Here is a 15,230-nt window from a genome sequence, read left to right as displayed (position 1 = left end):
TCCACAGATTCTCCCTCCTCCTTCCTCCCACCCCAGCCCTCTTTTCCAATCCACCCTGCATCCCCATATCCCCCAAGTTGAGGTCTCCCATGGGGAGTCAGCAGAGCTCAGCACACTGAGTCTAGGCAGGTCCAAGCCCCTTCCACTGCACCAAGGCTGTGCAAGGCATCACACCATAGGCACTGGATTCCCAGAAGCCTGCCCATAGACCAGGGACAGATCCTCATCCCCCTGCCTGGGTGCCCCTCAAACAGTTCGAGCCAAACAAACGTCTTCCGTATCCAGAGGGCCTAGTCCACTCCATGGGGGCTCCACAGCCAACAAACCACAGTTCATGGGCTTCCACTAATCACTTTTGCTAGTCACTATGATATCATGAACAGAAAAAACAGAAATTGCAATTCCAGTTCTGGAATGTATAACTATCCAGACCTGAATCTTTAGTACCACTACAGAGGGGAAGACAGTTTAACAGAGTAGAAAAGTGCTTAGGAATAACACCAGAAAATGTCAATCCAGATTTTCATAAACCCAGTGGTATTTTTTGTAGAATGGACTCAAACCTGGACATACCTAGGAAGAAGGAGTCTCACTTGAGGGATTGCCTACATCAGATTGGAGTGTAGGCTTGTCTGTGGGGGCATTTTCTTGCTTGCTTGTTGATAAGCATAGGCCAGCCTATTGGGCATGGTACCAGCTTTGGGCAGGTTTGTACTGCATAAGGAAGGTGGGTACCTGAGCAAGCCAGAGGAAGCAAGGTAGTAAATAGTGTTCCTTCATGGTCTCTGCTTCAGTTCTGACCTTCACAAATTAACACTTTCCCCCAAGTTGGTTTCAGTGTTTTGTCATAGCAACAAAAAGAAAATCAGAACAGACCCCAACTTTACACCTATAATTGGCCATCTCCTCCTGTTTAAAAAGCAATGCTGCCGGGCGGTGGTGGTGCACGCCTTTAATCCCAGCACTCGGGAGTCAGAGTTAGGCGGACCTCTGTGAGTTCGAGGCCAGCCTGGGCTACCAAGTGAGTTCCAGGACAGGCACAAAGCTACACAGAGAAACCCTGTCTTGAAAAACAAAAACAAAACAAAACAAAAAAACAAGAAAAGAAAAGAAAAAAGCAATGCTGATACCTACTTCTCATAGCTATCAGGATTCAGAGGGACCAAATGTATGCAAACTAAGTACATAAATTATGGCCTGGTATGTGCATCTGTAAAATTTGAAGTAGTTACTATTCATTTTACTCATTGTCGAAACTTTAAGAAAGGGAACTTATGATGGATTGCAGCCCTTTAGTTTAATTTTATTTTATGTTGGATGATCTGATCAGTCCTCTGATGCCAGATGGTGTGCAGTTACCAAGAAGAACACAAAGAACAAAGGAATCAATGCACTCGGGAAATTTTTATAAAATGCTCTTGAATGTGTCTGAATATGTCCTTTGTAACATGGGTAGAGTTGAGATTTGGTAAAACAGAGAAATGTGAAAGAGAGGCTATGGTTCTTCTCTAAAAATGAAATGGCAGTTGGTTTGCCATGGTTCCTCCAACCAAAGCCTTTAGCTGATTCCTACAACAGGCATGGGTACGTTTGAATCTGGCTTCCTCTTCTTGAGCTGAGGGTGACTGGTGTGCCTTGTGAACTGCTCTCCACCTCCAAGCCTCATCACAGCAGGATAATACAGAAGTTCCCATCCAAGGCTGAACATTAGCATCTTCAAGATATGTTTACCCTTAATCCTATCTAAGACTTACCCCCCTGGTCTCCCAACCATCTAAAACTGGAATGAGGGAGAGGGAACTGTGGAAGGACTAGTCTTTGAGTCCTGGGGATTGAGTTTTAGCAGGACATGAAAGGGCAGTGCATGAACTGGATCCCAGGGAGGAGAACTTGGTACTAGTAAAGATGTGATAAATAACATACCATCATGCACGTAACAAAACCTGGAAGGTTGGGAAATGTTGCTTTTCTTCTGTCTTCCCCTTTCATTTCATCTAGCTGCATATTAGAAAGGTAATGACACTTTTATTGTGGGTGTAATAATGAGGCTAGAGAGCTGCCTCAGATGCCAGGAGTACTTGCTGCTCTAGCAGTGGACACTAGTTTCAGGGGATCTGACATCTTCTGGTCTCCACAGGTGCCTACAAAGATGTGGTGCACATATATACACTCACACACACACACACACACACACACACACACACACACACACACACACAAATTGTTAGACCTGTAGAAAGTCATTTTATTAAATTTTAATAGCTGTATTGTCATTCACCTTACCCATATTTACAGATAAAAAAATATATATATTAGTTTTACCTAACTGTGGTCACATAGAAGCCTGTAGATAGCCTGTAAGTCATTTTTATATGGAGTATGCAAAGATGGTCCTCTTCTTGAATTCAATTGCATGGACAATAGCCTGGCAGGCAGAGATCAGACTGAATGAAGTCTTGATCACATGGCTTAGTTTTGAGCAGTCTGAAAACAGCTTTTTACCCTTTCCTTTCCCCTGCCACCTGGAAGTTTATCTTCCCTGTTATCTTTGACCTCTTCTGTATCTCTAATCTCTTCCCATCTCTGTTTTTTCCGTCCCAGCATATATCCTCAAATGTCTATACTTGAGGCCCACAAGCCCTGAACACATTGTTGTTATTCCTATGCTCACCCCATGGTGCCTACCTCCAAACCTGGTACTGTGTGGGTCTCCTAAGCAAATGGCATTCTGAACTGTTAGTTATCACAGTAGCTTTGACTCTGTAGCCCCGCACCTTGTAATCATAATCTTTCTCTGGGAAAAAGCAGTAGTTCCTAGGAGCAACCATCTTAGGCAGACACTAGAGGGCAGCAGGAGATCACACATGGCCTAGTTTTCAGCCTTCTTTGACTAGTCACAACCTGGTCTCAAGAGGCAGAAATGAATACTATAAGCACATGCTGACTGCTTCCTGCCTCTGGCCAAAACATTAGCTTCCACTTTCTCCTGAAGACAGGTGCTCTCTTCTAGGTCATGCTTGATTACTCTAAGCCTGGAGAAGATGACAACAAGATGCGACTTTTATTGTATGATAGGGTCATAGGAGCTCATAGGCATGAACTTCTCTCATTTGGCTTTCAGAACACTTGCATGGGGAATTAAAATCATCAATTTACTAAAGTTGGAGAAGTGAAATTATGTGCCTGTGATTTGAAATGAAGCAGTCAGACTCAATGGCTGTGGAATTGTGCTCAGTCCTTGCCTGATCTACTCAATAGACAGAAAGAAAACAGTTTAAGAGAAATTCCTCATTGTTAAAGCACCAAGCAGATGTCAAGAGAAGACTTACAGATTCACGTTTGCTCCAGAACTGAAAAATGGTGTGATGGAGCAAGAAGGGCCAGATTAAATGAATTTTGATCATGCTTTTGACACCATTGTCATGGACAGTCTTCCTTGAGTTCTGTTTTCCATTAATCCCTCAAACAATAATAAAAAAGAACTAGTAAGACATTTCAAAGCTGAGAAAACAATTCATTAGAAAGGTAAATAACTAATCTAAGTTGCCAAACTGAAAAACACAAGGAGCTGAAATTCAAATTCAGGCAAGATGTTCCGTTGTAGCTGTCCTACTGCCTGAATGCTTAGTGGAAAAGCCACCAAGTTAGCTTAGATGGGAAGATCATCAGATCATCTGTGTGTCTGCTTGTAAACTCACCTTCTTCTTGTTTGGGGACTCTGTGTTATTGCCTCTCTTTTTTCCCAAATGAGCACATACACATAGCATAAAACACAGACACATATTTTATAAGAACCCATTCCACAGTGCTCTACAGTCTCTGTGGTGTGGATTTTATCCATCTAGCTAGTTTGCTAGATTTAGCATGTTGAGCAGGAGGCAAGTTTAGATACTGCAAGGCACCCAAATAGCATAAACTCTGGATTTAAGTCTGATGCTTAGCATGAGAATGGCCCCATTGGACTGCTAGCCTTAGTTTAACAGTACTTACCCATGAAAAACCCAGGAAACCAAGAAAGTTTCATGCCATTAAAAGTGTCTAGAAATAATTGAAGGGTGATTTCATAGTAAATAAAAGATTGGGTGGTATTTCTGACTATGTGACCTTTAAAAGTCCTTCTATCCATGAAAACATACTAGCTCATGAAAGTGGTGGGAAAGGCCAGGTGTATTACCTGGGAGTGACAGGAACAGAAAAGAGACACATATGTGAAACAGGGAACTCAAGCAGGACTCGTGTAGTATAGAAATTGGCACCAAGAATTTCTACAAGAGGAAATACATATGAGAAAAAGAGAGTATTATGGTCTAGAATTAGCTAGACTCTTTACCAGTTATATGGCCTTGTGCAGTTACTTCACATTTGTTAGTGGGCATTGGTAAAACACAGTTGAGACTTGCTGACTTTAGCCTGCTTGGTAAGCTGAGATAGGTTTAGACTCTAACATATTGTCATACAGTTAGGAGCATTAAAGTAAAGGGAGTCACAAGTACAATTCATTCATTCATTCATTCATTCATTCATTCATTCAGATATTTCCTTCCAAACTGTGACAATGATACAAATAATACTTTTTTGTGTGCTGAGAATACAAAATTTCATTAAAACTGGCCATGGTCCTTGTTCTGTGGTTGGCATGACAGAGATTTATTTAATTAGCACATTAGCTAAAGTTACAAATATGGTAAGTACTGTCACAATTACCATTTCCATTGAGTGTTAAGTGTGTGTGTGTGTGTGTGTGTGTGTGTGTGTGTGTGTGTGTGTGTGTGTTGGTTCCCATATTTCTTTTAATTCATTCATTAGGACAATGTTCCTTCACTTTAGACACAAATCACATAAGATCACATCTGCTTGGTTATCACTTGTAAAATAGTGCAATAGACATTTTTCACTGTTAACATGCTTTCAACTATGGTAATCCAGTTGAAGATATTATCTTTAAATAAACCCCCTTGGCCTACTCAGCAGTGGCATGGAGGGGGTATGAGTGGCCTTTGCTGGAATTCTTGTGCTTCTTATTCTTCTACCTCCATTATCAAAGCAAAGAAGAGAATGTTAAAGATCGTGATGGTCAGACTTTGTCTGACTCTGCCCTTCCCAATTCCAACAGACTTTTAAAGCTGCCCTTTTCTCTTGGGTAAAAGCCTATGCTACGATGCCCAGTGTTAGAGATTTCTCTCAAGACCAGGGACATTGTGATTTCTCTTTTACTGGTTAATGCAGATCTGCCTTACTTACTGTTTTTTTTTTTTTTTTTTTGTTTTTTTTTTTTTTTTTTTTTTTTAAATAATTCACTTCGTGAACACTATTAGGAATCCTTGGGGGAAGACTCAGAAAGCTTCCATGCCATCTCATTCTTTGGTCCATAGAAAAACTGATTATTTCTTTCCCAGCATCATCTGGATGTCTTGGAATCCCCTTGCAGTCGTTTCTGCTCTTCTAACACAGAGTTTCTTTGAAGGTAAACACTGGCCTACTGTCTTTCCCAGTTTCTAACAAGTAACAAATTCTTGAAGTAGCACTAGCAAAGGTCCTTTTGAAAAAGTTGGGATCAGTAGATAAAATTCTCTGATGTCCCTCCTAAGATGCTGGAGACTGCAAATATTGTAAAAGTTCTCTCAAAGAAGATATCCCTGTATCTTTCCTTTATACTCTCTGGGCTCTTTTTGTTTGTTTGTTAGTTTTTGGTTTTGTTTGTTTGTTTGTTCTTGTTCTTTTGCTCTAGCTGAGGTTTCCAGAGTTATGAAACTGGTTAAAATTCATTTCATTTTTAAGTTCTATGTCTATGGGCTTGAGGTTGGGATCTCACTTCATTATTTCTTGGTGTATCAATAGAAATTTCAATTTTAACATCCTGTTACAACAGCGACGATGTAATTATAGCCACCGCAGCACCAACGAACAACAGCAGCTCACAGGGGTTGAGTGTGTAGCCTGTGCCAGGTACCTCATTTAATCCTCACATGGACTTTTATTGTATACTGTCATGTGTAAAGGACACACTGATGACCAGGGGGCTGAGTTAGGCTGGTAGGTTCACACTGAACAACAAAGCAACATAGAGCTCGCTGACCACATTTCAGGTGGGTATTCTCCCTTTGTTTTAGATTTCGGTGTGGGTCAGGCCTTGTATTAAACAGCTTTCCTCCATCAGGGCATGATAGCTCCTCCTAAGAAAGGATTCCATTTCAGTAATTCCTGGGAGGCCACTACTGAAGAAAGGCCACTCTTTATGATGTAAACGTCTCACCCTTTTCCCTCCTCCCTTCGTGTTTCTAATTTGAGCTCCTGTCATCCCTGTGGAGCCTTTAAATGCTTCAAGTAGGAGCCCATTGCTAAAGCAAAGCTTGTCTAACTAGGGAGGCAATGTCCTGCACCATTGCTGGATACTGAACAAACACCCTCGCAGCTCTGACTCTCCCAGAAGCCTTTAGTCTGATGCCTTTGTTTTGTTTTCTGGATGAGGGCAAATGGTGCCATCACCTCCTGCTGAAAAGCTCTGGCTGCTCTCCCAACAAGGAGTTGTCACTTCAACTGAGGCTTTTTTTTTTTTTTTTTTTTTTTTTTTTTTTTGGTGGCAACAAAATAATACCCAGCAGGAATTTGGGAGCAGAAAAAAGAGAGTTCATTTGGCGGGTTCTCAAATGAATGGGTTGTAGTGTCATTGGGACTGAACTGGGCTTGAAACCAGACATGATCCTATTTTGGAAGCATTGTTCAGTGGGATGGGAAATGTGAGTAGAGGGTAAGTCTCTTCAAAATGTTCTTTATCTTTTTCCCGTTGAAGACAGACAGTCTGTTTTAACTCAACTCTCCCATCCTCTCGACGCAAAGGACCACGTGTAAACCCCGAGGTCGAGACACGGGAAGTTAACCAACTGCCTTATCTGTTGGCTTTCCTTTGAAAATATGCATCTTACTCTGAGAAGTGTTCCCATCTCCCTTGTGATTCTTGATTACTTGTCATGTTTCTGACCCCAAATCCTAACCCTTGTGTTCAAGGGTGCTCTGAAAGTCGAGCACAGTGGCCAGGGCACACAAGCACACTATGTTTGCAACAAACATTTTTTGAAATACAGTTAAAGCCAGGCCTAGTGGTGAGGTCCTGTGATCCTAAGAACTTGGAAGTCTAAGGTAGTTGGATTGCAGTTCTCAGGATTACAAAGTAAGTTCAAGGCCAATTTGTGTAACTTGTAAGACCCAAACTCAAGGCAAAATTTAAAAAGAGTTCAGTGGGAGAGTACTTGCTTAGCATGAGGGAGGGCCTTTGGATTAATCCCTAAACCTTAAAAAAAAAAAAAAAAAAAAAAAAAAAAAAAAAAAACAACTTAAAATTCTGTCATGATTCATGAAGTGTGTGAGGTAGATCTGGACATCAGCAAAAACCGATACTGCTTTTTCTTTCATGGACTTTATACTTTTGAGACATAAGATATAAAAATCAGGGTGCTATGAGGATCTGTAATACGAAATTTTAACATACTTTAATGATATTAGAAAGTCCAGGGAGATTTTTTTTCTGAAGTATTAATATTTGAATAAAGATTTGTGTCATGAATAGAAGTCAGCCAGGAGAAATCAAGGGTCCAGGATGAGATGGAAGGAAGACTTTTGTAGGAAGACTTTTGTAGGAAGAGGAGCAGAGATGCAGGGTGTATGCGATAAATTTAGAGGTCAGTGCAGCTGATAAAAGGAGAGAGGTGGAGCAGTATGCATGAGAGCTCAAACTGGAGAACAGTGTGTTGTCTAGATCTCATACTGTATGCCCACCCTAAGAGTCTACTATATCTTAAGAACAGGAAAGTATCGCAGATGCCTTTGAAGCAGGAGACAGCTACATGGTTTGCTATTTGGAAAGATGACTTTAGCCACAGGGTGGGGCTGGATCAGAAACTTAGCTTTCACAATTGTAGTGTCTACAGAGGAGTAATTAATGGAATGGCTAATGGTCTTCCCCGCTGTAACTCTCATCTAGATCATAACTTAGGCATGGCACAACCTTTGAGAAAAGAATCATTGTTAAGAATTATGGGTGGGGCCTAAAGGTGGGTCTCTTTTCCTATTTTGTTTTCAATTTCCTTACCTGTTAAAAAAAATAATATTGGACCAAATGACTGCCAATCATCCTCCTTTTGTAAAGCCAGCTCTTTGGGTCATCTGTTAATTCTACACTGCTGCGGTATTAGTGTTTTTAGCCTAAGTTGTTACCTTTTAACCCCACTTACAGAGGGTGATGAATGGTAAAAGCTAAAGATTTATTGATCAAAGCAAAGTACCAAAGACTATTGATTATTTGATTAGTAAATGGATAGTTATATCTTTAACAAGACACCTAGGTATGTTTGTTTGATGAGGGATTTTTTTTAAAACTCACAGCACCGAGTAACATTTCTTTCGAAATAAATTATGTGCATATAGCATAGTGTCACTGGGGAGATGCCTTCTATGTTTTAATATTTAAGATATTTAGCCAAGAGTGGTGGCACATGAGGACTAACCCCAGCACTTGAGAATCAGAGGAGGAGGAGCATGAATTCAAAGCCAGACTGAGAAATAGGAGACCTCCTACCTGAAAAGCAAGCAAACAGATAAACTTACCTGGAACACTAATAGCCTTGGCTTAGTCCTCCAACTTGTAAGAATTAGACAAATAAATAGAAAAGAACAGAAATTCATGTGGTTAATTGGTCACCAATTTTGTTGTTTAGTCTTGGAAGGTAATTTTCCTTCATGAGGGTTATATTCTATAAGAGTTTCTAATGAGTATCTTTTAAATAGTTTGTTGTGTCTTGATTTTGAAAGATGCCCACTAAATTTTCACTCTTTGGAGAGTAATGGTCCAAATGTATTGATTGTTTGTTTGTAATGTTTTGCATTTTTACCCAACCCATCATACTTCAGTACTTACTAGAGGTAAGCCCCATGGATCTGAAACTCAGTGTTCTATTCTGGGTGCTAGAAGTACACATAGGAGTTGCTGAGGATTTCCTGTAAAGAGACATAAAGCACATGGTTTTAGCCTTTGTGTACGTAGAGTCCCTAGTGTTCAATTCTACTGGTATGGTCATATATAATATATAAATGAATGGGCATTCTATTTTCCATTAAAACTTTATTTACAAAAGCAAGAAGTGGAATGGCTTTGCCTCATGCACCATGCTTTTGTAACTTCCAGGGCAGAATGTGGACTGATTTGTAATATGCTTACTGTTTGGATTTCTTCCTGTTCATTTCTCCAAATGGTTGTTCTCTTCCATGCTATCCTCCTGTCTGTACATAAGACTCTCTCAGTCTCCCAGCTGCTGGGATGCCTTTTTCACAGCCTTGTTTTGTTTATCTTAGTAACTACCCATTTTTAATCCCTCTGAAGCAATGCTTAGCTGGAATTCTCCTAGTCTTCCTCCCCCAGAGCCTTTGATCTGAGGCTCATATGCATTTGCTGACAGCCAGACAGAAAAGGTGGAGCCCGGATCCCAGACCTGAGGGCAGAAAGAATAATGAATGAAGGCTGAGTTTATTTGTATTTCTACTTGGCAAGCCCATTTCCAGATCAGCTGCATGTCACTGCAAGCCAGAGCAAGAGCAGGAGAAACCTCTTACTTTTCCTTCTGACCTTACTGCCTAAGGCCTGCATGGCCACTGAGGTAGGGATTTACCTTCATTTCTCCAGGATTGGTAGAAGCTGCCATCTGGAGGACCATGCTCTATCCCTTAGTGTAGGGTCCCTCTGTTTTGGCATTTAGATTGTACCTTACACATATTTGAAGTCACTATCCACATAACACATATTGTCACCCTCTGGGTCCTATGAACTGCTGTGTATCTTGGGACTTTTGGTATAGCATCAAGCCCCCATTTTTTTAAATATAAAATCTTATATAGAAAGCCATTCTACTAAGGAAGTAAAAGCAGATCTGCTGTATTTGAAGCTGAGAAGTGGGTAGGCATTAGCTCCTATCTATTTAACTCTTGTCCTGTGGAAGCAGTTTGTTGAAGCACTGCCTAGCATTTGATTATCTGTCTGTCTGTCTTTCTGTCTGTCTATCTATCTATTTATTTTTAAAGTCTATGAGTGTTGGTCTGCAAGTATTTGTATGTACCAGACATGTGTCTGGTACCCAGAGAGACCAGAAGAGGGCTTGTGATCCATTGAAACTAGAGTCACAGATGGTTATGAGCTACTGTGTGGGTACTAGAAACTGAATCTGGGTCCCCAGCAGGAGCAGCAAGTGCCCTTAACTGCTGATCCATCTCTACAGCCCCTACTGTTTCCATAAGGTGTAGTGTCTTTTTGTATGTGCATGACATGGGTACGGGGGCAGGAGGACAACGTTGTGGACTCTGTTCTCCCCTTCCACCATTATGTGGATTCCTGGAATGGAACTCAGGATGTCAGGCTTGTGTGGCAAGTGCTATTTATTATACACTGAGGCATCTTGGTGGCCTGCTTCTTATGAGTTTTTAAGGGATTCTTCAAAAATCTCTGAATTGGATCATCAATGTATTTTCCTCCATTCATAATTTCCCAAGCTCCCTTTATGAGTATCAAGCATATCCCAGCATCATGTTAGATACCAAAAGTAGACAGGTGACAAAGGCCTACGTCATCCAAAGTTGGTAATATAATTTAAGAAGTCAGAGAAAATGAAAGGAAAAAAAATTAAGATAAGATCCCCCCACACACAAAAAAGAGATGTATTTATTTAGATTTGATCAGCTGGGACAACAAAGAAACTATTCTTGAGGTAGATTAGAGCATTAATGGATATAAAAGATTTGCAGAGGCAGAAGAGAAAGTCAGGACACAGTGAGCAAAGCCAGAGAGACAGGAACTACAGACCACAATGTAAAGCACAGTAACTGTCTGTGCCCAGACTACATCCAGGGAGCTCATGACAAATACAGGATACTAAGTTTCCCAATGGAACAGGTAAGCATCAGAAGAGGAAATAATGCCCATTCCAGACAATTCCATCCATCTCCTTCTGTATCATTTGCTACTTATAACTGATTTCATTGTTTTATTAATCCCATATCAAACAACTAGTGATCCAAATGCCCAGATATTAAGAGTTTTTTTTTCCCCCCAAAGCTGAAGAAGTTATAGCAAGCAGAAGAACTGTTATTTAAATCAAAATTGGCTTGACCCAATGCTCATGCTTCTCTCATTATATTGTTTTATGGAAAATATAAAACTGGAGCACAAACTTAAAAGAAGGGTATAATTTGTGTTAGTTGATGATAGAAGAGAATGTCTGGTTGGGAAAAATATCTTTGAGTATTTACATCTTGCTTGTAGAATCATTTCGTGTGACCTACAAATTTAACATGTGGAAAGTAAGGGCTACACAAAACTACAGACTATCTAGTATAAGTAGTACGGCAAGACATCATACTGTCCCCTTAACCATTAGGCCAGTGGTCTTTCCAAAGAAATCGCTTTATTACCTCTGCTTTTTTTTTTTTTTTTTTTTTTTTTTTTTTTTTTTTTTTTTTTTCTGACCAGCTCCTCAGTAAATGCTCTTTATGGGCCCAGGAATTTAGTCATTTAAAGAATATTGGATTGACCTATGCTACTGCTTATTTTTTATAACCCTCTAGAGACCACGGAGCTGGGCAGCAAAAAGGAACTGAAGTCCATGCCCTTCATCACCTACCTCTCCGGTCTACTGACAGCCCAGATGCTTTCAGATGACCAGCTCATCTCAGGTGTGGAGATTCGATGTGAGGAGAAGGGCCGCTGTCCATCTACCTGTCACCTTTGCCGCCGGCCAGGCAAAGAACAGCTGAGCCCCACCCCAGTGCTTCTGGAGATCAACCGTGTGGTACCACTTTACACCCTCATCCAAGACAATGGCACGAAGGAGGTGAGCTTTCCTGGCCCAGACGCCAAGTAAAACCTGACCCACCCTCCTAGCTCCTGACGTTATGGACCCTTTGTCCATGTGGATTATCTTCCTTATCAACAATGACAACATGGTGATTCTGCCACTTATTTACTCATCACTCTATCCTATATAGAAGGTACCTATATAATACCTATACAATACCAAGTACCTGTATAGCACTCATGACACTAACTGCAATAACTAATAAATCCGCAAATCTTAGTGTCCCAATACAAAATTACTTTATTTGTGCAAAATCCCAAATTGATGCTCTTGGTTAAAGGTGGCTTTGCTCTGAAAGGTGGTTTAGGGCCATAGTCTGGTACACTTTTGTACCATTAACCTGACATTGCCAAGATCACTGTTGAAGAATATAGAATTTGGGGGGTCATATATCTAAGCTTTCAAAGGCTTTGAAGGCAGCAAATGTTAATTCCAGTCCCTTGAATTATAGCAACTCAGTCATTCTCTACATCTGTCTACAACAGAGACAGAGAAATGCATTTTACCTGAGGAACCTACAGGAAGAATTCATGGTAAAATTGGTAAAAACTTAACAATGCTTGCCTCATTACTTTCAAGTCTACAATATACCTAAAAATATTGATCCATATGAAATTGCTCATGTTTGACCAATTTTTTGTTACATGATGACAGTTCTATGTGATTGATCCTGCAGAGAAAACCTCACAGATGTTGTATTTTTCTCAGATTCACTCCCCTGTAGAACTTACATGGTTAACAATGAAATGACACTAACTCTGTGTCTCTTACTTCTTAATTATAGCATATCAGTACTTGGAAGGGGCCATATGACCTATTTGGTTCACTGATCTACAAACTTATTTTTATAGAACACCTTTTTTTGACACTTCCAGACAATTTTATTGGAGTTTAGAACTGGACTGGCAAGATTTATATATCAGCAGGTACCCAGAAGAAGAGAATGAAAAACCAGGGGAAAGAGCATGCCGTCTGAGTTGAGCCACCATGAGGGCATCCACATGACGGCAGCTATATGGTGGGGAGGAGAGATTCAGAGAAAGAGCAAATCCCAAAGCATTAGGGAAATCATGCTTAGGGTAAACAAGCCTGAGCTTTACATAGATTTAGAAAGCATTTCTCATGGTTAAGGCCAAGAGATAGAGAGAGATCCAGGTGAGTCCAAAGGGGTTGAAAGGAGTGTGACCATATGGGATGATGTAAGGTTGGAATTCATGGACTAATTTTAGAGCAATGAGATATTAGAAATGTATGATTAGCAGGAAGTTGGTAGGATTGGATTTGTGTCACAGATTGATCCCTGTGTAAACAGCCCATATTACCATCAATGGTAGAGCTGTCATGTAATGTAACGAAGTAGACACTTAAAGAGTTCCAAATTAATCAACTGCAGTGACGTTTCTCAATGTGATATGAATGAACATTGCATGAAAAAAGGAAAAAATATTCCAAAGATAGATTTCTATATAGCACATACCCTTTATCCTTTTGTAAGTTAAAGCAAACATACACCTCATCATTTCAAATGTACTTCCTTTTATGATTAAATATAACATGGTATGACTGTATTCAAAATCAAACAAAGAAATGGCAAATATAAGCATGATGATAATCTTGGGTTGGCAAAGTTATGAAATGGTATGAGGAAACAAATGCATGTTCTTAGGCAAGTTTATAACTTGCATTTTTGTTGGTAGATTTATTGGAGTTTTTGATGACATTAAGACTGACTTGTGTCTTAAATAACCAAATAAGTAAATGCATCCTTACATGACATTGTAATGATCTTGAATTTATAGCCAAGCATCATATATCATGTGTAGTCTAAATCTATAAGTGCACTGAAGACCATCAAACTAACTGTGGTTGTGTGAATGAGTAGCCCCCCACAAGTTTTAGGCATTTGAGTGCTTGGTTCTCAGTTAATGGCTATCTGGGAAGAATTATTATCTGTGGCCTTGCTGGAGGAAGTACATCAGGGGAGAGGTACCAGACTTTGAAGTGTCAATTGACTTGTACCATTTCCTGAGTGCTCTTTTCCTTCCACTCTTAGTTCTGGCTGCTGCCATGTCTTTGATATGATAGCATGGACTCTAACCCTCTGAAACCATAGGTCCAATGAAATATTTTCTTTTTTGAGTTGCCTTGGCCATGGTGTTTTGTTACGGCAATAGAAAAGCACTACCAAAGACCAACAATCAAACAATACAGGTGTTTTGTACACCTCTACCTATATATAACCTATAGTAATCTGGTTTCAAATCAAGGGACTATAAAACTGGAAACAGGGATGCCTGTGAAGAAACCCTTGCACTTTCTGATGAGCAACACAGGTGGTCTAATGGGTGTTGTGTCAGCATACTGGTACCTATGCAGGATTGTCTCTCTGGGACTTCATGAATGAAGCTGTGAATATCTTATTTACTACTCTGTGAATATTTCCCGATGGATGCCTCTGTAGGTCAAACTTTCTTCATCTGCATTGTGGTACAGTACAAGCTAAGTTGTGCGGCCTTTACAGTTTGTTCTTAGTATATGTGTGTAGTTGAGATGTTTTGGGTTTCTTTTTTTGGCTTAAGATCAAGAATCCCCTGTCTGGATTTTATGCCTGCTTTGCTTAGCGTTGTTGAAATGCTCAATGTTTTGTATTTCTAAATTTCTAATATAAAGTATTACTAAAATCAATTCATGGTACACCAGAGAATCTCAAGTTTGGGAAAGTGGTCACTAGATGTCACTGTGCTCCTTGTAAGAGACCTGATAAGCTGCAAGGACTTGTTATCCATTTATTAGTTCAGTAAATACTTTTTAGTGCACTCTTTATTTCTAGTACCATGAGAAATGAAGAGTAGAACAAATAGATGTGGTCTCTACATGCCCCAATTCTGGGAATCTAAGCCAGCTCCTTATGTATAATCTGTAAGAACTGTAACACTGAACAACACCCATTTTCGTTATATGGTCTTTAAGTTCATGGGATATGCAGACTTGTGGTGAAGACAGATATTCATGAAGCAGTTACATATTGTGAAGCCAGACTGTACAAAGTACTAGAGGCAAGTCTCAGTTGGTGAGTTGAAAGTGCATGCCAAGGAACTTTGTGGGATCCAAGAAGGCTTCTCTGAGGAAATAACATTTAAACCAAGTCCTTGTCATTAGCTACATAAACTGAATGTGGAGAACTGGGCTTGTTGGAGGAGACAGAGCACAAGGACATTCCAGATTGGAGATCCAGGTCTAGGGAACACTTGATGACAAATACATTATATTTTAGGAACTGAATGAGAACCAGTGTGGCTGGTGTCAAAACTGAAAGGTTTCTGTGTCAGTGCTGTG

General features: G+C 40.1%; 1 protein-coding gene across 5 annotated transcripts in view; it reads left to right on the top strand.

Annotated features, from left to right (window-relative positions):
• Astn2 (astrotactin 2) overlaps positions 1-15,230 on the top strand; it is a 948,854-nt gene that overhangs the window by 734,065 nt on the left and 199,559 nt on the right. For all 5 annotated transcript variants that reach the window (XM_028887868.1, XM_028887866.1, XM_028887865.1 and 2 more), the window contains one exon: positions 11,605-11,870. In XM_028887868.1, coding sequence (XP_028743701.1) covers positions 11,605-11,870 — 266 coding nt within the window. The remainder of the gene's footprint in view (positions 1-11,604; positions 11,871-15,230) is intronic.

This window comes from Peromyscus leucopus, chromosome 2, assembly GCF_004664715.2.
Source record: "Peromyscus leucopus breed LL Stock chromosome 2, UCI_PerLeu_2.1, whole genome shotgun sequence".
Taxonomy (NCBI): Eukaryota; Metazoa; Chordata; class Mammalia; order Rodentia; family Cricetidae; genus Peromyscus; species Peromyscus leucopus.
Note: the sequence above shows the minus strand (reverse complement) of the source record. Positions and strands in the feature narration are given on the sequence as shown.